Below are 20,108 nucleotides of genomic sequence, written 5' to 3'. Positions count from 1 at the left end.
CTGTGGGAGCCTTGGGAGGAGGTGGGGGTGGTCGGAGGATGGTCTAATACACTTCTTTAAGCACTTAGTTTGCAGATCAAAATGCACAAAATACCCAGATTGCATATGGACTGCCATTTAGATAGATAGATAGATGGATAGATAGTAGAATAGATAGATGGATGATAGATAGGTTGGCAGGTAGGTAGGCAGGTAGGCAGGCAGGCAAGCAAGCAAGCCTTTAAAAAAAAGAACTCTGATACCTGTGCCCCACCCATAAGAATGCAAGTAGGCCTGGCTTAGAAACACAAGCTCCCTAGGCGATAGGTATCGGCACGCACTCCTAGAAACACTGCCTTAAGACTCTGCAAGTGAAAACGGTTCCGGGAAGGGTCCCCGCTCGCACGGGGACCCTGGAGGGAGCAGGAGATGCTCCGCGCGGGTCATCTGCAGACACGCGGGTACCAAAGGGGGCGCCAGAGGGCCCTCCACACAGCAGGGGCCCCGAGGCGGCTGCCGGGCCGGCCCCTCGGCCGGACTTCCGGCGGCTGGAGATGGACCGGCCCGCGCAGGTCTCCGGCCCACACCCGCGCGAACCCCGCAGCGTCTTCCGGGACGAAGCGGGGCCGGGCGGGTGGAAGGCGGGGAAGCGGGAAGGTGACCCGGGCGCGGGGCGGAGCCGGCGCGGAGCGGTGGCAGCGGGACCAGCATGGGCGGCAGGGACGCGCTCCTGCGGCGGGCGGCCTGGGTGGGCACCCGCGGCCCCGCGCGGCGGGCGTCCGGGCCCCTCCCATCCCCTCCTCTCCCTGCCCGCCCCTCGGCTGAGCGCCCTCCGAGTCCCGGCGTGGCCTGGTGCTTTGCAGCCCTCCCTCAGCGCCTGCTGGGTGCCAGCAACTCCTCTTCCTGTCTCGGGACCCCATATTCTTACCCTCGGCCTTCTCCCACGCCAAGTCCTGTCGTCCCTTCCCTCCCAGATGACTTGCCTCTGGAAGTCTTCCACTTTCCACTGACTTTATTTTTCCTGTTTCTGAATTACTGCTCCGTGATGCCAGCTTGCTTTGCAGAAGCTGAACCAGAGACGGGACATCTCCTCCTGGCTGGTAAGTACCCCCACTGCGTTTCCCCTTCTCCCCGCCCAAGTCCCCCAGGCCCAGAGACCCCAGAGGTCGCGACCAGAGGAGGAAACCAGAATGGGTCAGCCCTGCTTCCTAGACTCCAGCTTGAGAATGCCTTGTCTGTAGCCACCTCCTCATGATGCAGGGGAGGTACACTGACCAGAGAGCCCAGGGCAGGGAGTAGGCTACCAAGCTGGGAACAGCGGTGCCTGATAAACAGCCACAGGTGCACTTGGACCAGCTTAGTCTGGCAGGATCCTGGAACTCCCTGCTCCAGCACCCGGGTGAGAGCAGTGGGCTGACCCTGAGCTCCTCATCTTCTCTGCCACAGGCCCGATGGTTCCCCAAAGCCCCTGCCAAGCCTGTGGTGGCCCTGAAAACACCAATCAAGGTGGAGCTGGTGGCTGGGAAAACCTACAGGTGGTGTGTGTGTGGCCGCAGCAAGAAGCAGGTGAGAGGCCCCTACCCACCCCTTCTCATTGACATATGACACCACTAGTTGGGGACACCACGTGTCTCATGGGAACTCCCACCCCAAGACCTTTCTCTTTTACCCACACATACCTGAGGGACAAGGAAGGTTGGAGAGGGAAGAATACTCTCAGGCCAGCACAACCCGCAGCCCTGAGCTCCTTGTTCTCTGCGTCCATTCTTCGAGATGCAGCCAGAGAGATAGAAACTCAGGCAGGTGGAGCCAGGGTCCTGCCTCTTCTGGTGCTCCGTCCTTCTCAAAGGCATGCTCCTGGCTTCAAGCCCAGAGAGGCTTGCCTGTCTCTCCCCCTTCCCTCTCCTCCATCTAGGAACCACCTGGGCCAAAGGTTCCCAGGCTTCGGACCCAAACATACAGAAGACTCTGCTCAGCCTCTCAGCCTTCTGTGTGCTCCTTTCCGGTGTCTCCTCCCCAAATGCCTCCGTTTCTGTTTCCACGACTTTCCTAGTTTCTTGCTGTCTTGTCAGCCTGGCTGCCTGCTCCCAACTCCTTCTCTCTTCTGCCCCAGGAGCCTTTCATCCAGCAGGAACCTGCCCCGTGTTCTTAGCCTTTGGGGCCTTTCCTTCCTGAGTTGAGCTCTGAACTGCATTCCTCCAAGGGCATGGCATCGGCAGCCCAAGGCCCTGAGTCCCACGTGGCCGCTGACTTGCCATGGACTTTGAGCGGGTCCTCATGAGGGCGGTGCAGTGCTGAGGGATTGTCTGCCAGTGAGGCCTAGACAGGCGGGCCCTCTGTGCCTCTTGCCCTCTGGGACAGGTTGCTGATTTTTATTTGCACACTTTTCTCATTTCTCTCTCCTTCTACCCAATCCTGACCCCCAAGATCAAGAGGCCTTGGTTCCAGCTCTGTCACTAACTGGCAAACCAGCTCTCTGGGCTCAGTTTTCACTACCCAGGCTCTGCGTGGACACCTTCAGGGATGGAAGAGGGTATATGCTTGCACCAGGCATCCAGTTCTCTGTGGCTTCCCCTACCTCCCTGTAACATGCCCAATTTCCTGCAGACAAACAAAATTGATACCCCAACTTTTTTTTTAATTTAAGTATAGTTGGCTTACAAGGTGTTAGTTGCTGGTGTACAGCATAGGGATTCAGTTATACATATATATATTCCTTTTCATATTCTTTTTCATTATAGGCTATTACAAGGTATTGAATACAGTTCCCTGTGCTATACAGTAGGACCTTGTTTATTCTTTTAATTTATTTTATTTACTTGTTTTATTTTTTATTGAAGTGATTTACAATGTTAGTTTCAGATGTACAGCAAGGCAATTCAGATATACATACTATATATATATCTATTTTATATATAGTAGTTTGTATCTGCAAATCCCAAATTCCCATTTTATCCCTCCACCTTCCCCTTTCTCCCTTGGTATCCATAAGTTTGTTTTCTATGTCTGTGTCTGTCTGTTTGGTAAATAAGTTCATTTGTGTCCTTTTTTTAAGATTCCATGTATAAGTGATATCATGGTATTTTTCTTTCTGGCTTACTTCACTTAGTATGACTATCTCCAGGTCCATCCATGTTGCTGCAAATGGCATTTCATTCTTTTTTATGGCCTAGTAGTATTCCATTGTGTATATTTACCACAGCTTCTTTATCCAGTCCTCTGTCAATGGACTCTTAGGTCGCTTCCATGTCTTGGCTATTGTAAATAAGAGTGCTGCTATGAACATTGGGGTGCATGAATCTTTTCAAATTACAGTTTCCTCCAGATATATGCCCAGGAGTGATACCCCAGTCTTAAAGCCCAATCAGTTTTTATCCCAAGAACATGCAGAAGGAAATAAATTTCATGAACCAATGGAGACTCAGAGCCGTTAAAAAAAAACCCAAAAACCTATCATTGTAAATATTGCAGATACCTAAAGTCCCATTTCACCTTGAAAATTCTGTTCTTGTGTCCTGGTCCTCTGGGTCCCCCAGAAACTACTCCTGTAAAGACTCAGACTTACTGAACACGTATGTCAGGCAAAGTGCATGATAACCATTTATTTTGCTGGGATAACTCTACTCTTATTACTAATGCATTACAGACGAGAAAGGTTCATCAGTGAACCCAGGCAGCCTCACCCAGGAGCCAGGGCCCTGACCACTGTGCGCTGCCCCTCTCAGACCTGACCTAGGTGGGGTAGGGTCTCTAATGTCTCTTTCCCTCACAGCCCTTCTGTGATGGCTCCCACTTCTTCCAACGCACCGGCCTATCCCCACTCAAGTTCAAAGCCCAGGAGACCCGCATGGTAGTGCTCTGTACCTGTAAGGCCACCCAGAAGCCCCCATTCTGTGATGGCACCCACAAGAGTGAGCGGGTGCAGAAGGCAGAAGTGGGCTCCCCGCTCTGAGGGGGTGGCTGCCACTCAGCCCAAGAAGGGATCACCCAGCGAACCCAGTACCCATAGCTGGCTCGTGAAAGACTTCCATAACCTGAGATCTCCCATCTGGGGCAGCTGGGAACAGGCCCCCGCTACAGTGCCTGTTGGTGAAGATGGCATTAAATAAATATGCCCACCTCCCTCCAGTGGTGTCCTTGTGGTCACTTGCGTGAGGGACACAACCCATCCCCCATCTCTGCAAATTAACCTGGGCTGGGAACACCTGACTGGCCACAGGGAGGGGCAAGTTCCGGTTCATTGCATTTGGGGTACCCCAAGGCAGGCTGAGCCAAGACAAGAGACATGAGGAAGAGGCCAAGGGACCCACCCACCCTCTCCCTGTCCCCTCTGCCCCAAAGAATTACAGACTCTGGAAAGTATGCAGCATTTATTACAAAGCAGAAGATACAGATGTCCCAGGGCAGGAGGGCACAGCCACAGGACAAGATGCAGACACAGACAAACTCAACCCCAAACACCTCGGTTTTGAGAGTCCTGCCTCCTCCCCTCCATACGTGACTCCATATACTGGAGGAAGGACAGGTGGGCAGGGATCGGCCCCCTCAGGGGACGGACCGCTTGAATTCTCTGGATGGAGCTGAGGTCAGATCTTACGGGTTTCTGTTTCTTGTGCTTTCAGGTGCCTCTGTCGCTCTTTCCTGACTTGGCCTCAGCTGGGGCTGGGGAGGGGACTGGAGGACTATTGCCTTTGGCAAAATCTGGGGTCTGTGCTTATCTGAGGTTAACCTCACTCCACCTCTCCACTTCAGGCCCCCAAGTGAGACTTTACCGCCGGCTTTGCTAGTGTGGGCTCCTAGGTGGGGCAGGGAAGAGCCTAGTGGAGCAGTTCACGGTGCTAACACCACAGTGGAATTTCAAGGGCTGAGGCTTCCTGTGCCCTGAATCTTCTTTTCCACAAGATAAATGATGCAAAGGTCACACACACAGGAAAAAAAGAAGAAAAAAGCAGAACTATCTATTCTTTACACAAAGTTTCCACTGCAAGAGGAGGTGAGGGAGATGCCATCTCCACTGCCCACTTGCTCCTCAGAACCAGGGGGATAAACTGCATTTGTAAAAGGCACTGTCTTAGCAATTCTCTGGACATTCAACTATGGTGGGGGGTGGGGGTGGGGTGGGGGTGGGGGTGTGGCGGGGATACTGGTCAGGGTCAGGGCAGGACAGCAGCCAAGATGGGGAGAGAAACAGGGTGGGCCCCATACACAGCCAGTTAAGAGTTGTGCCTAAAGCTCTGGGGGCTGCTGGGGGCCCCCCAACACCCCATATGCCTTGGGAAACAGCAGAGGGATGAGGCAGAGCTTTATCAAGCCTAAAGTGGCCCCTCTAATTCACCTCCAGGCACCCCCCCAAAAGAGAGCAAATTACACAACACCCCCTAAAAATGAATACCTTGCCCCCACACATACACACACACATACATAAAGTTTGTTTCCTGTGGCATTTAAATTAATCTGGTTGGTCCATAGAAAATAAGTATGTATATTTGGTTTTTCCTATGTACATATATATATAGATTTATTTATAAAACCTGTCCCCCACCCCTAAGGTGGGAGGAGCTGGGGAAAGTAGAAGAGGTGGAAAAGGGGGCCCAGAAAAAGTAGAGGGGTGGAGAGGCATGGCTGGAAAAGGAGGGAAAGGGTCCCTTTCCTCAAGTTAAGGGGGGCACAGGAGCTCCGTTGACAGTCATCTTGCGCCCCCTGCTGGTGGAGGATGGTGTCTGCAGGCAGTTCGAGGTGCCCCCGTTGGCAGCTGTGGTGGCCCCACTGGCTGTGGCAGGGGGAGTAGGGGAGGTAGGGTGGGTAGCCGGTGGGCCATGGGAGCTGGGAGAGCCATGGGAGGGGGTGGCTGGGCTGGGCAGAGAGGAGGAGGTGGCCGGCAGGGTGGCAGGGCTGGGAGCCTTGTCGCTGACTGACTCACACTCGGATGCCCCGCTGGTATTGGTGCCCTCAGAGGGGGTGGGCGCTGTGGGCAGGGTGAGCCGCTTGCAGGCTGGCTGGACCCGGTACTTGAGGGGAAGAGGGCCATTCTGCAAGGAGAGGGGAAGGGGAGGGTGTCAGGAGAGAGGCCAGTGGGGCAGCCACCCACCTTCACCCCACAAGTGCTCCAACAGGGAGAAAGGGAAGGTCCAGGCCTAGGAGAGAAGAAAGACCAGGTAGAGAGGAGACACACAGAGCAAGACTGAACAACCAAGGCCAGAGAGATGGGCACACAGAGACCCAGAGAAGAAGAGAGCGCCTATCAGACCAAAGGAGAGAGGGAGGCGCCGAGCAGAAGGCCACTCAGACTGGGGCATGTGATCTGCCCAAGGATCCTTTTTTCCTTCTGAGCATGGGAGGTCATCCATGAGACAGCCCAGTGGCTGACTAGGGCTGGGGCCACCCTGCACACACCCAGCTCATGAGATCAGGGAGGAACTGTGATTAGAGCAGGGTGGCCCGCGCAGTGGCCCAGGACCCTCCTTGGCCCTGCCCGCTGTCTGGTACCACCCACCTCGCCCACTCACCCGCCGCCAGGGGTAGATGTAGGCAATATCCATGAGGGTGTAGTATTCCTTCAGCGGCTCGTCCTCATAGAGAACCTCAACCTGGAGGAGGTAAGGAAGGACAGCTCAAGGCTCCAAAGAGGCTCCAAGCTACTTGGAGTTGGGGGTGGGAGGTGGGGCCGTGGGGAGGGTGGACTTGCAAGTGGACCCTCGTTACTCTGGGGTTTCACGGCAGATTCAACTTCCCTATCAGTTTTCCCAACCTAACTCGGTGGGAAGGGATCCAGGGAGGATTAACAACCTTCACCCCGGCCATCCACACAGCGGTCTGGGTCCACGTCTATCTCCGCCATGTTCTCCAGAGGAGCAAACAGGCAAAGAAAAGGTCCAGGTGAGAAGGATCTCGTGGAGCAATGGCTCTCACCCTGGCTGCACGGTGGAATCATACAGGGAGTCTTAAAAGATACCAATACTTGGTTCTTACTCCCAGAAATTGATTTAACTGGTATGATGTGAGTTGAGCTTTAATCTTGATGGGCAACTCCCCATGGGATTCTGACGTGTGGCAAAGTTTGGGATCCACTGTCCTAGAGCCTCAACAGTCCACAGGCCAGTAGCACCAGAAGCACCTGGGAGCTTGCTAGAAATGCAGAATCCACTCAGTGTATGTTTACAAGAGCTCTAGGGGATCATACAAACGTTCAAGTTTGAGAAGCAATATCCTGAAGTTCCTTGGGAATTTCAGACTGGTGTTCCCACAGCCAGCTGGCCTCAGAGAAGGCCCTGCATTTTTACACACGTACCTGTGCCACAGTTCTGAGCATGCAAGCATGCACAGACAGGCAGACAGACAGACAGACACACATACACCCATCTTGGTCCCATGCACTTCTGTACGCTGGCTTCAGCAGAGGCAGACTGCCACACCCAAGTCTTGGTTTCAATTACCCTTCTACACGGGCTCAGTTACACAACTATGCGGGCCCTTGGTGACACCCAGCCAGCCTGGAACAATGGCTGGGATGCACAGATTGTCAGACACATCCACACACAGGCGGATTTTGGACGGGCCCAGGGACTCACCTTGTATTTGCTGGGCACATCCATCTTGTTGCGGAGAAACTTGGCAAGATGCATGACGGTCATGGCTGCCGGGCATCGCAGGAAGCGCACCCCAGTCTGCTGGGGGAGAGGCACCCGAGGGCTGGGGTCCACCTCAGGCACTCTCTCCCAACCCACACCCCGCTCCTGGGCGGGTCCTCCACACTCACCTTCTCCTTGTCACCATCCCCATTCTCCAAGGGGCCTTTTTTCTCCTCCCGGTCCCTGCAGTAGAAGAAATGAAGTGAGGGAGCCCCTGGAGCAGGCAGGATCCGCTGACAGACAAATCCAGAAGGCCCTCCCAGAGACGCCCTTTCCTCCCAGGGCACTGGGGACAGCATGGGAGGAGGTACCCAGCCTAGGACCCCGAAAGGACCAGACTTGCCTGCCACCTTCGTAGAACTCAATGGAGAGGCTGACAATCTCGTCGTCACTCAGAGTTCCCTTCTCCTGCTCCAGAACCTCACCGCGGTCCTCGTTGGAGCCATTGGGGACTGGAGAAAGACAGCACTCTGAGGGGTTAGCCTAGAATGGGGGACAGGAGCCCCACCAAGGACCCAAGGATCTCAGAGCTCAGCAGGGGAGCCCAGCCACCCCCTGGGCCAGGGAGATGGCATGGTGGTGCCTGAAGGATGGACAGCTCCGGGCATCTGGCCCTTTGCCTGGGGCAGCGCCGCACGCTCCTGCATTTCCAGGCCTGGGAGCACACACGCACACCCATACACACATGCACACACACTGACCTTCTGTCAGAGGGCACGCAGCATAGAAATCCCGCCGTCGCTTCATCTCATCTGGAAGAGAGGGAACAGGCTGAGGGGGAGCAACAGGTGGGACAGTCGGGGACAGAGGCTGTCTGCGGAGGAGAAGGGGATAGATACCTTTAAAAAGCCCAGGGACCAATTTGTAGACGATGTCTTGAAGGGTTTTGTCAGATCTGGAAAAAAGCGCACAAGGGCCTGTCAGCAACCACCTCCCCCCAACTCTCCAGCCAGGGGTCCCTCTTCCCACCTCCCTTCCTGAATTCCAGGCCCAGGCACTGGAGTCCCTGTGGGCCTGGTCTTTACCCTCTAGAATTTCTCAGCTGATGACCAGCTGGATGCAAGCCAGAGGGAGGGAAGGGGACTTGGTCCATGTCTGGTGCTTCTCCCCCACCTGCCTCCTTGGCTTCAGGAAGCAAGGAGGGCTGAGGGCCAGGAGGCAGCTGCTCCCAAGGATGGGTGCGGGCAAGGAAGGCAGTGCTGGGCCCACCTGACGCTCAGCAGCGGCCGGGTTTTGTGGACCTGCACGTCACACATGGGGCAGTACTTGTTGGTCTCCAGGTAGCGCACGATGCAGGTTTTGCAGACTTGGTGGGTGTGGAGAAAGGAGGAAGAGTCAGAACCCCCTTTGTAACCCAGGACCAGCCCCCACATCCCCGGCTTGGGTTCAGGTACCCCCTCTTCTCCACCTCGTCTCCGCAGTTCAGGCCCATTCAAACACCCAACGTGGTCCTGTTTTGCACAATGGCAACTTTCCCTTATCTAACATCGGGGGAGGACAGGTCGCCTATCTGTGTGTACGCACGTGTGTGTGAAGTCAGTGTCACGTCCCATGCAGAAGGTGAGCCCCAAGTGCAAACTCCCCCGATGGAGTACAAAGCCACAGGCAACCCACTAGCCACCTCCCAGGGTCTTGACCCTTGGTCACAAGCTCACCGTGCACACCAGGGGCACCTGCATCTTCAGGGGGTGCAGTTTCAACCCTCCAGTCTCCCCTCCCAGGCAGCCCCTCTGGGACCTGGGACCCTCAACAGACACATGGACATGTGTGTTCTTCAGGGCAGGGGCTTGTGCTCTGCCTTCCTCAGGCAGTGCCCCTCCAACCTGGGCAGAGGCCACCCACCCTGAGAAGCAGCCCCTCGACCCAACTCACAGGAATGCAAGCACTCCACGATGGTAGTGGCATCGATAAAGTACCCCCCACAGAGGGCACACATGAGGTGAGGGTTCAGCTCGGTGATTTTGATCCGTGTCGTACGATGCATGATGCCGGGGTGGGGGGCAGGGGGACTGGGGAGCGTCACCCTGGGAAATAAAAGTGGAATCATAATCATCGAAACCCATATATAAAATAGAAAAACAACAAGTTTGTACTGTATAGCACAGGGAACTATATTCAATACCTTGTAATAACTTATGGTGAAAATATGCAAACGAATTTATGTATGTTCATATATGACTGAAGCATTATGCTGTACACCAGAAATTGACACAACAGTGTAAACTGGCTATACTTCAATAAAAATATATATACTAGGGTAAAAAACAGTTATTAGTTATTATCTCTGGACGTCTAGAACTTGGCTGCTTGGCTATCCAATATGGTGGATACATGTGGCTGCTGAGCACTTAATGTGTGTTTGTCAAAACTGAGATGCCATAAAAGTGTAAAATGTATGAAAAAGGAATGTAAACAATCACAGTTTTTTAAAAAATGCTGATTATATGTTGAGAAGGTATTCAGACATGTTGGGTTAAATGATATTTTTTTACTAAAACTAAAAGAAAAGGAAAGAATTGCAGAAACCCAAGAGCTCCTCCCAAACTCCACTCCACCCACCCCACAAGCAACATCTCTCCTCAAGCCCAAGGCCCTTCTCCTCTCCCTTCAAGGCCAGACTAGGGGCATGCCTGGGGCTGGTTCTTTCCTTCTGAGGTTAGACCACAGGAAGTACTACTCAACTCTCCAGAGGATGTGGGGAGGCAGGACAATGGAGAACAGTTTTTAAAAATCTCCCTGATCCTGATCCACGATCATTGGAGTGAATTCACTAGGAGCTACGAGGAAACTGAGACCCCTGATTTGGTCTTTCTAATCCATCTTCCCCTCCTTCCACCCCATCACTCCTCCAGGAAGCCTTCCCTGGAAACACTGGGCATGGCTTCCCTAAGATAGAAGGGGGCACCCCATCACTTGTCTTCTGGTGCTGCGTCCAGCCCCAGCTCCCAGGAAATCCACCATAGGCTGACTATGCAGGTTCCAGACCTGGTGCTCAGGCAGGAAATATTGAGGATGGTCCTTACATGCCCGAAGTTGGGAACACACAGCTCCAACCCAACCCCCGGGCTCAGCCCTGGACTCTGCAGGTAACTGCAAAGAGTCTGCAAGAAAAAATTGCTACTCCATTGTAAACTGACTATAACTCAATTGAAAAAAAAAAAGGATTGCTACTGCCCCTTCCACAGGAAGGCTGCCACGTGCCCAGACAGTGCCCTGAGCACACGTAGGAATCTCCCCACATGGGCACTGCCACCCACCCACCATCTAGTGACAGACCACAAGCTCTCAGAGATGCCTGCCAAAGCTGGGCAGAAAGTTCTCTCCGCAGCCCTCCTGAACGCCCAGCCAGGCCTTGGCAGGGTCCAGGGAGGTCAGGGAAAGCCCAGGCCTGTATTGGCTGATGTTCTTACTTCTTGGTATAGAAATCAAAGCTGCACCCAGAAGGGGCAGCCCCTCCCTTCTCTCTCCCAGAGTAAAAGCCCAAGGGGCGGGGCTTGGGAAAGTGGCCAAGCCCCAGCAGCTCCTTTACAACATACACCCGTCTCTCCTCTCCAGAAAGAGTTCTAAAACCAACACACTGGGCTTTCTAGGACCAGAAATTCATAGCTGGGATCAGCAGTTCTATAGAGACCCCAGGATGAGTTTGGCCAGAACCCAAATGCCAACAGAGGCTGGCCAGAGGCCGAAAAGAGTTGGAGAGACACAAAGGTCACACGTGGGAGAGACACCAAGTTGCAGGGTAGACAGAGAGGAACAAGCAAGCCCAGAGCTGGCACAGGCAGCAGAGGAGAACTGCAGACTTGGCCTGAGGAAGGAAAGGGGTTCCCGCCCCACATAGGGTGGCCTCAGCTGGCAGTCCCCTCTTTACAATTATGCAGAAGTCTTGCTGGCTACTACACTATTTGGTCGTTTCCATAGTAACCCCACCCTGGCAAGGTGCCCAATATTATTACAAACCATCCAGAGGAGGGAACAAACTCCAAGTGGCTGGATGTGTATGTGCGACCAGGCTGCCAAAGGTACTTCATACGACTACTTCTCCCATGTGTATCTGTGTCGAAGTGAATCTATGTGTGTGTGTGTGCACGGCCAGAAACAGAACATTTTGGGATTTGATAATGCTGAGTCCAGACTGCTATCAGCAAAACTCATGCCCTTTTCTCTCTCTCTCCCTGTCTCTCTCTCTCTCTCTCTCTCTCTCTCTCTCTCTCTCTCTCTCACACACACACACACACACACACACACACACACACACACACACACAAACGGGTGCCTCGCGCTGCCTTAGCCAGCTCATTCACATACTCACTGTGTTTTCAAACCAGACACTTGCTCGTAAGAACTCCCATACAGTCCTGCCAGGCCACCTGTGGCCTCGGCATGCAGGAGCTCCTAGGCAAATGGCCGTAACCCTCACCCTCTCACTTCCGCAAGCATTTGCGAGAATTCCAGATCAAGACTATCCCTCAAGCTCCATTCTGGACACATGGGTGAAGGAAAAAGCTGCAGTGCTTATTTAATGAAATGAGCCCCCTTGCTACACTCCCTGCTCCCCTCACCCTATACCCAGGGGCCTCAGACTGTTACTTCTGGGGCTGGGGGTGGGGAGAAGCACTGATTGGTTCCACACCTGCTTGCCATGGTTACCTGCAGGGCCCTGCCAGTAGGTGTCAAGAACAACTGTAAACAGGAGCTCTGTTCCCCCACTGCACCCACTCACCATCTCCCCCCAACACCCTGGGCCTCAGGGTCCCACACCTCACACCCAGTTCCTCCCTAGATGCAGCTGGCTGGACCTCCAGGTCTTATCACTTTAGGGAAGAGCCTGAGGGAGAAAGGGAGGGAGAGACAAGTTCCAAGAAGCAGAAAAGGGAGACTGAGGGCCATTTGGGAGTGGCCCCATGAGATCTGGGTCAGTCCCAACCACATCCCCACAGCAGACCTGAGCACAGTCTCTCACCCCAAACCGGGAGCCAAGTCCTCCAACATCGTCTGCCCCTACACCACTGTCTGCAAGGGCATGATGGTGGGACTGTCCCTGCTCCTGGTCCCAGGGCCCCGGGTTTCAGGTACAGTGACAGGAAAGGAGCATGGTCAGCACCCAGCACTCCTCCTGGATGTTTGAGCCTGGCACCTGTTTTTCCCAATCCCCAAAGCTCCCTACTTATACAGACCACCCCGCATCTCTCCATTCTAACCAATCTTTTTCTGGAAGCTCCCTTGTAATTTAGGCTTCTCTTGCTGTCAGTTTTTTTCACTTTCCCCTGCAGAAATCACCAGTCTCTGATAACCCAGGGTCCCTTCTGCTCTTTCAGATGCCCAGCTACAGCAGTCTTTGCTCTTCACTCCCAGCTGCCTCACTAGAAAATCTCCAGTCTTGGGAACAGTCACTCAAGGTCACTCCAGACATCTAGAACTGCAGAGGGGGAAGGGAGCTTAGAAAGCATCTTGTCCAATTTTTTCATTTTATAGGTGAAGAAATCCAGAAAGAAATGACTTGTCTAAGGTCACACAGTAACTCTGAAGCCATCCTAGGACTAGACACGGCCCAACTCCCATTCCAGTGCTCTTTACACACAGGCACCCAGGCTGGGCTTCCCACTCATCTAAGGAACCAGCAAGCCTGGCCTGACTCTATCCAGGCAGGTGGAAGGTAGACCAGGTTCCCCAGAAGACCACTCCATGAGCCATCTGGGAGGGGTCAACATCTGGTCAAAATGTAACCATCAGCACACAATCTTGTTTTGAAGGAGGAAGAAGGGGCAGAGGCTAATGGCCTCACCCAACTTCCCTGATATCAGACAGGGAAGCAGGCTCTATGGAAGCTCAGTGAGCCAGAATGTACTGCGTCCCAGAAGTCCATTCCTCTCCTAGATGTGTGAGTTCAGCTGTGCAAGCCTGTGTATTTGTGGCAAGAGGTCTGCCTGGGACACTGCCAAATTCTCGGTGCTCCCTGATCCTTGACCCAAGGTCGAGGATCTGTTCCTTCTGCCTGTAGCATCAAAACAGCCCTCTAGTCTCCTGAAGCTAGGCTTACACTACCCTCCCCACCCCCACCCCACCCCCCAGCTCCCTAAGATCAAACAAAGACAAAAATCCAAAATACACACACATAGGCACACACAAGCAGACACACCCTCTCCATCTCTGTCTCACACTCACAACACACGGGGCCAGACAGACACTTGGCCAGACACACACACAGACACACCCCATCACATATACAGCCAGACCAGAGCCAGACCCATGTCTGCCAGATGCACAGGCCGCCCCCACTCACCCTAGAAGCACAGTCTGACATCCCTTCCTGAAACCAGAGGTGCAAATACACACTAAACTTTTGTGTATCCCTACCCAGGGTAAATTATAACATAAGTCTTCTGGCAACAAAGACAATGCAGCTCCCAACCTCTGCTCTGGGGGCCAGAGGCTGGAGGAGTGGGGTGGGCATCCAACCTGCACAAAGATGCAACCTCTTCCTGCTCAGGTTCTGTCCATTCCCATGGCAACAGCTCCATCAACCACAATTTCTCAGGCAAGGCCAGGAGCAGCAGAGAGGCGCCCTCCCCCCTAAAGACTTCAACTTCAACCCCACCCAGCTACACACAGTCAGAATCCCAAGTCCCAAGTCTCACCTCTGGCACGTTTCCTGCCTCATTCCAAAGACAGCTCTCAGACCTCAACCCCCAACTCCAAAGCAGGAAACCCCTGGGAAAACCTTCCCACCAAGAAGCTACAACAGAGCTGGCTTTATGCTCCTTCTCCAAGCACTAACACCTTGGAACAGAGTGCAGAGGAGGAGTAAGCAGAGAAATAGTTTCAGAAAGATACAAACTGCAAGAGGCCCAGAGAAGGACGCATCAGAACAGAGTGGGAGACAACCAGGAAACCACCTCCTCACTCCACCCCAGCGACTGGGAGTCCTGGAGAAACTGAGGCAGCCTGGCAGGGTGGGGGTTCTCTAAGAGACAAAGACGAGGGAAAAGCGCGGGGTAATGTTTCCACAATATTTACAGGCAAATTCACCACCCCCAGACCTCTTCCTTTCCCACCTCAAGCCATCCGGAGCAATTCTGGGAAAGATGGGGGCAGTGGGGGAGGGGGAGAGGCATGCCCGGGCCCCCTCGTGGAGACAGGAGGGGCAGGGGTATCTGTTCGTCGAGGGTTCCCACCCCCTTAGAACTAGAAGCAGGAGGGCCTAGGTAGGGAGGGGGGCAGCCCGGCTCCCCAGTGGAAGAGGGGCCAGCCCCCTCCTGCGTCTGCGGGGGACGGAAAATATCGCGATAAATCTCCCCCATCTCCATTCTACCCTTCGGCCCCGGTTTCCCCAGGAGCCTGGGTCAGAGGATCCAAGACCCCAGTTACCAGGTGGCCGCTCCTACCTTCCCTAGAGCCAAACTTTCGGCGGGGCCCAAGGAGGGGGTGTTCCGGAGAAAGAGGCTCTCTGTTGAGGTGGTTCGGGGAGGGGGCGGGGCACCCAGCCCCGGGATCAGGGGGAAAGGGACCGGCTGGGGGAGGTGCCGGAGAGGACAGAGCCCGGGAGGGACGAGCGCCCTCCCCCGGCCCCGCACCAACCAAAAAGCGCGTACCCTTCCTCCCGGCCTCAAGTCCTCGCGCGTCCACGACGCCCCCGTGCCCACGGAAGAAGCAGAGAGCGACCCCTCTCCAGACCCAAAGGGGTAGTGGGGGCGAGCCAAGGGCTGCTCTGGCTCGTGGGGAGGGATAGGGGGGCAGAGATCCGCCCCAGCGCGTAGCCCCAAAGCCCTTGTGGCTGCCTCGGACCCTCCCCCTCGCTACCTCAGGAGCACGGTCAGGGGGGCTGCGGCACAAAGAGGTGGTGGTCGAGGGAGACGCCAAATCGTTAAAAGGGGGAATCCACTTCGGCCATCTTGGAAGGGAGGAAAAGGAAAAGGAGAGAGAAAAAAGGGAAAAAGAAAAGCGGACAGGGCGAGCCAGGATGGGGGCTGGCGGGGTGCGGCGGAGACGGGAGACCAGGCCCCGCTCAGAGCTTCCCCCAACAGGGATTTGCAAAGAAGGATCTGCCGGCCCCCGGTCCCAGTCCCCAGATGGTTACAGGGTAGGAGGAGAGGAGAGGGGAGTCCGCGTCCGCTTACCTGGGTTCGGGGTCCGGTGGGTCTCGGGGAGGGGGGGATGGGAGGGAGGGAGGGAGGGAGGGGAGGGGAGGCCGCAGCCGTGTCGCTCGCTCGGCGGCGGGAGGGGAGAAACCTACGGTAAGAAAGGAGTTTGTGAAAGCGGCTTGGGGTGGGAGGGAGAGAGGGGAGGGGACGGAGGGGAGGGACTGGGGCTCGGTGGGGGGAGACAAAATGGCTTTTTTCCTCCAGACAAGAGTAGGTCCCGCCCACTACTCACCCACGTGACCTCATTCCTTCAGGGTGTTTGCGGAGAGGGGAGGAGGGAGGGGTAGAGGCTAACGCGGCTGCCCCCCTCCAGGTAGCCGGGCCCCCCAAAACTAGGACACGACCTCACCTTTCCCAATCTTCCCCTGACCCTGGGGGATGAATCCTCTTCTCAGGTACCCTCCTCAACCAACCTCTGCCCCCCAAATATGTGTGCGCCCCCCACCCCCTGACCCTGCAATCCTCGCGCCTAGCTGAGGCGCCTGGAAAATGGTGAGATGAGGACTGGGCTGAAATGTGGCTCGCTCTGCAGTCCTCCACGCCTCGGCCTCGTCCCAAGGGCGCTGTGCTCGGGCGGGGGACGTGACGCCTCTGGCCAGGCGTCCGGGTTATTTTCATTCACTCTAAGTGACACTCCCTTGAAATTAATAACTACATGAATGAGAGCGAGCGTGTCCTCCACACACCCCCTTACCCCACTCGGCGGCCTGGTCCCTGGCTCTAAAATGCAGCGCCCGGGACTCAGCCCGAGCGCTTCGGGGGAGCAAACCGCCGAGGCGACGGAGGCAGAGGCCTCGGGGGACATCTCGCGGCGGGGGCTCGGTCTGCTATGGTGGAAGCTGGCGCCCCGATGTGCTTGGTCAAAGAAAGGAACGCATCCTGGGCCGAGAGGCAAGTTGAAGACGGCAGCCCAGGCTCCGTCCCGAGATACAATAACCCGCCCGAAAGAGAGAGGCCCGAATGCACAAGAAAACCAGGAGCCGGGTCTCGGAAGTGGGCCCGCGCTTTTTTCCTGCCGAGCGCTGATTCCCGCATTTTTCGCCTGCGCGCCCATTTCGCTCCGCACTCTGCACGGTTGGTGCGCCTAGCTCGCCCGGGTGGCGGGACGAACCCGGCGAGCGCAATTGCAGCTAGCGCCACCAACTCCGACCATCGCTCCGGATTCCTCCTCGCGCTCGGGCTCGCGTCCCCACTGGCTCCCACCGGGAGGAAAGAACGAGAAGGGAGCTTGGAAAAGCTGGTAGCAGCAGCTGAGGCTGGCGCCGGGGAAGCGGATCGATACTACGTTACTGGGAAGACCGTGAGCCCGCCTCATTAGGACGGTCGATTCGCTTATTCGTTATTCACGATTTATTAGGGCTGGTCACTGTATCAGGCGCTCCAAAGAACTCGATTATCCACTTAGAAGGGCCATTAAGCGCACTGGCGGTGGGTGGCTCGAGTTAGGAAATTGGGAAACGAATCTTCAACAAGCATCAGACTGCCTGCCTTCTCCTTCTCTCCTTGCTCGCAGCCCAGGCATACCCGAAGCTGGGGCCCCTGGACTGAATGCTTTCACCCTTTGGCTGGCGACCAGGAGACCTGCGGACACTGGCCGCCAAGTGACCCCAGCTTCAGCCTTTGGTCCACACCCATCGAGTGGGGGCGGGGAGGAAGAGGAAGGGCGGGAGAGATTTCCGCCCAGAGAGGGTGGTATGAGAATCCGCGGGAGCAGGGCCAGGGGAGGATTCAGTCACCTGCTCCCCTGGTTGCGCACAGAGACTGGGAGTTCGTCGCCTTTCACGTAAAGGGGGCTCTTGATGTGGACACGCCCATTGTCCCTAGGGCAAGTGTGTCGCTGGCATCCTGGACTCTGTCCGGGAAGACTCGCGCATTATCTTCTGTCCCCCAATTGCCCTCAGGGGAGGGGAGTGCAGCGGGGACTCCTGATCTGCCACTCCTTTCGGCCTAGAAGATCCCGGGCAAGAGGAACCTGTAGGGGCTTCGTGAAGATCTCGGCCTCACCCACGATCCCCAGGGGGCACCCAGGAGCTGCCCTGGGTAGGGGTGGGCGAACATCAGCTACTGGGAAGAGGGCTGAGGTCCCTCTGGCCACTAGGGGGACCACTGCGGCCCTTTAATCCTGAAGTGTTGCCCGAGAGGGACACCGTGCTCACCAGGGGTCCATTCACTTGTTCCTCAGGCAGTTACTAAGCCCAGGTCATGAGCAGACCACAAGATAGAAGGAGTTTGCTGAAGACCCCACTACCCAATAAAACTTAATTTTAGTCATTTCCATCCTGGGAGACCAAGTCCCACAACCCTGGCCCTTCTGGCTTATCAGAACTTTTTGACCTAACCTTTCTCACCTCTGAAGTTCCCCGGTTTCCCGATAAAGAAGCACCTGTCATGTGCCATTGTCATACTGAACCAGGCACAGGGCAAAAGGCTGATGAGCCCGCCTTTTGCCCGCAGGACGCTCACAGGCTGGTGGGGGCAAGCTGGAAGGTTACATAGCCAGTCCATTTAGCTTCCATGGCACTGTGTATCCCTCCCGTTTGTCCCCCACCACTTCTTTAAGCACGGGATGAGAGTCGGTGAGCACTGGGGAAGGCTTTCAGAAGAGGCCTCCTTTGAGCCCAATCTTGAGGAGGCACCAAATGTGGAAGGGAACTGCTTTGAGAAAGTCCTTTGCTTAGCTTCTCCGTAAAAACTCACTCCCAGCCGAGAGATGCGCCTCTGGCAGACATTAGATGCCCAAGCTTCCCCTCCATTGTGTTAGCTGTAGTACCTCTGGAGGTCATCTAGCTGACAAACTGTTCATCAGAGGAGTCACTGTGTCTGTCAGAGACTAGAAGCTTCCAGAGGGCAGGAACTCGGGAAAGTAAGGTTGTTTCCAACACAAATACCAAGAGATACTGGGAGGATAAGATCTCTGGGAAGAGGATGACAATGGTAGGAGAGGGCAGTCCTCTATCGATTTTATGACTCTCTCTACCTCTATGTCCTTTACTCCTTCTCTCTCCCCTCAGCAATGTCCTTTGTCAGATTCTGCTTCTATTTCTCCACCCTCTTCCCCAAATCTCTGTATTTCTAGGGAAAAAAACTGTTTTGTTGTTGTTCGTTTGCTTTTTTCTCATGCTTCTCTTTTCCCTCTCTTCATTTTCTCCAGGTCTTCCTTCCATTCACCTCACCTATTTCTCTATCATATCCCCTCTTTCTTTCTCTCTGTGTATCACAGCTACGTTCTCCCTTTCTCACCTTTCTCTTCATCCTTCAATATGTCACTGCCTTTGTCTCTCGCGCTTTCTTCCTTTACAAATGTAGTATTTCCAGACTGTAATATTAATTGAGGCAGACAATGGAAAACTGTCCAGCTACCACAGCAAATTCATTTCTTAATCCTACGAAAAATGCAACTTGAAGCGTATTGCACTGTGAGACAAAAACCTGTCTTTGCCTTTCCTGCAGTCCAGCTTGGGGCGGGGTAGGAGCTAAGCGGCGGAGGGAAGTGCTGGAGAAATAATCCCGTCATTAACTGAACAATATCGAATTTTCAATCACAATGGTCCTCTGATTTGCTGTAGAAAAAGTGTTGTTCCTGCTATTTCAATTTAAAAAAAAATTGTCTTTTCAGCAGTTGGGAGAATACTACTTTTGGCTTTTTCCTTTTTAGGGGAAGGAAAAAAGGAGCAGCGTCCCTGGGTGGGCTCGAACCACCAACCTTTCGGTTAACAGCCGAACGCGCTAACCGATTGCGCCACAGAGACTGTGACAACTGCTGATGCTACGGTCAGTCGAGTCAACAGAAGTGAGCCTGCTTCTGCGCAGGAATTAGAACAGAAACCTCACAACTGGGTGAAGGAAGTCAAGCCCAAGGGAGAAAGAGAAAGGTCCCGATCTGGAGAGGGGAACAGGCGGGTCGTGCACGTCTCGCCTCCATTGGCCTGGGGGGTGGATCATCTCCTGCTTCCTCTGTATCTGTTTTAGACATGGGGAAGCCCGGAACGTCCCTCTTTAGGATGATCTAAGACTGGGGATACATAAAGTCGACCTGCTGAAAGTCCCCCAAAGCAGAATCACTTTCGGCTTCCAAACCTCCCCTTTGCAGCTGAACCCCTGCAGGAGCAGAATTCCTGCGACGCCCTCCTTCTCCCTCTCGCAGCATTAAATGTAAGTTTTATGGGAGCTTCTTAAATACCAGGCACCGTTCTAGGCCAGTGCATGCCCAGAGCCTAGCCCGGTGCCTGGCACACAATCGATGTAAGTACTTGGAATGAATAAATGAATCAAGCTTCACAAGTAATATGCCCGACCCACACTGCGTGCGCTTAACCAGCTTGGTGGCCCTTCACTGGGGCGAAAGTCGTCTATCTCAGGTTTC

The 20,108-nt window shown here is 54.7% G+C and overlaps 2 protein-coding genes and 1 non-coding gene across 4 annotated transcripts; 1 reads left to right on the top strand and 2 right to left on the bottom strand.

Annotated features, from left to right (window-relative positions):
* The first annotated feature begins 438 nt into the window (after positions 1–438).
* On the top strand, positions 439–4,107 carry CISD3 (CDGSH iron sulfur domain 3). Its single transcript, XM_074342926.1, has 4 exons — positions 439–551; positions 1,032–1,079; positions 1,426–1,545; positions 3,752–4,107. The coding sequence occupies exons 1-4, from the start codon at positions 534–536 to the stop codon at positions 3,929–3,931; spliced, it is 366 nt and encodes a 121-aa protein (XP_074199027.1). The 5' UTR covers positions 439–533; the 3' UTR covers positions 3,932–4,107.
* Positions 4,108–4,334: 227 nt separating this feature from the next.
* PCGF2 (polycomb group ring finger 2) lies at positions 4,335–15,870 on the bottom strand. Of its 2 annotated transcripts, none has more exons than XM_074342925.1 (10): positions 15,722–15,870; positions 9,480–9,631; positions 8,817–8,913; positions 8,447–8,502; positions 8,309–8,359; positions 7,951–8,059; positions 7,736–7,790; positions 7,548–7,646; positions 6,486–6,566; positions 4,335–6,008 (listed from the first exon to the last, which is right to left on the bottom strand). In XM_074342925.1, exons 2-10 carry the CDS (start codon positions 9,589–9,591, stop codon positions 5,631–5,633), a joined length of 1,038 nt encoding a protein of 345 aa, XP_074199026.1. In that variant the 5' UTR covers positions 9,592–9,631; positions 15,722–15,870; the 3' UTR covers positions 4,335–5,630. The 2 variants fall into 2 exon arrangements, with proteins under 2 accessions (XP_074199026.1, XP_074199025.1); XM_074342924.1 differs by having other exon boundaries at positions 7,548–7,643; positions 15,722–15,869.
* Positions 15,871–19,420: 3,550 nt separating this feature from the next.
* TRNAN-GUU (transfer RNA asparagine (anticodon GUU)) lies at positions 19,421–19,494 on the bottom strand. Its single transcript has one exon. It is a non-coding gene; the product is annotated as a tRNA-Asn (tRNA).
* Positions 19,495–20,108: the final 614 nt, after the last annotated feature.

Source organism: Camelus bactrianus, chromosome 16 (genome assembly GCF_048773025.1).
Source record: "Camelus bactrianus isolate YW-2024 breed Bactrian camel chromosome 16, ASM4877302v1, whole genome shotgun sequence".
In the NCBI taxonomy this organism is placed as follows: Eukaryota; Metazoa; Chordata; class Mammalia; order Artiodactyla; family Camelidae; genus Camelus; species Camelus bactrianus.
The sequence above is the reverse complement of the archived record's forward strand: the minus strand, read 5'-3'. Positions and strand labels throughout refer to the sequence as shown.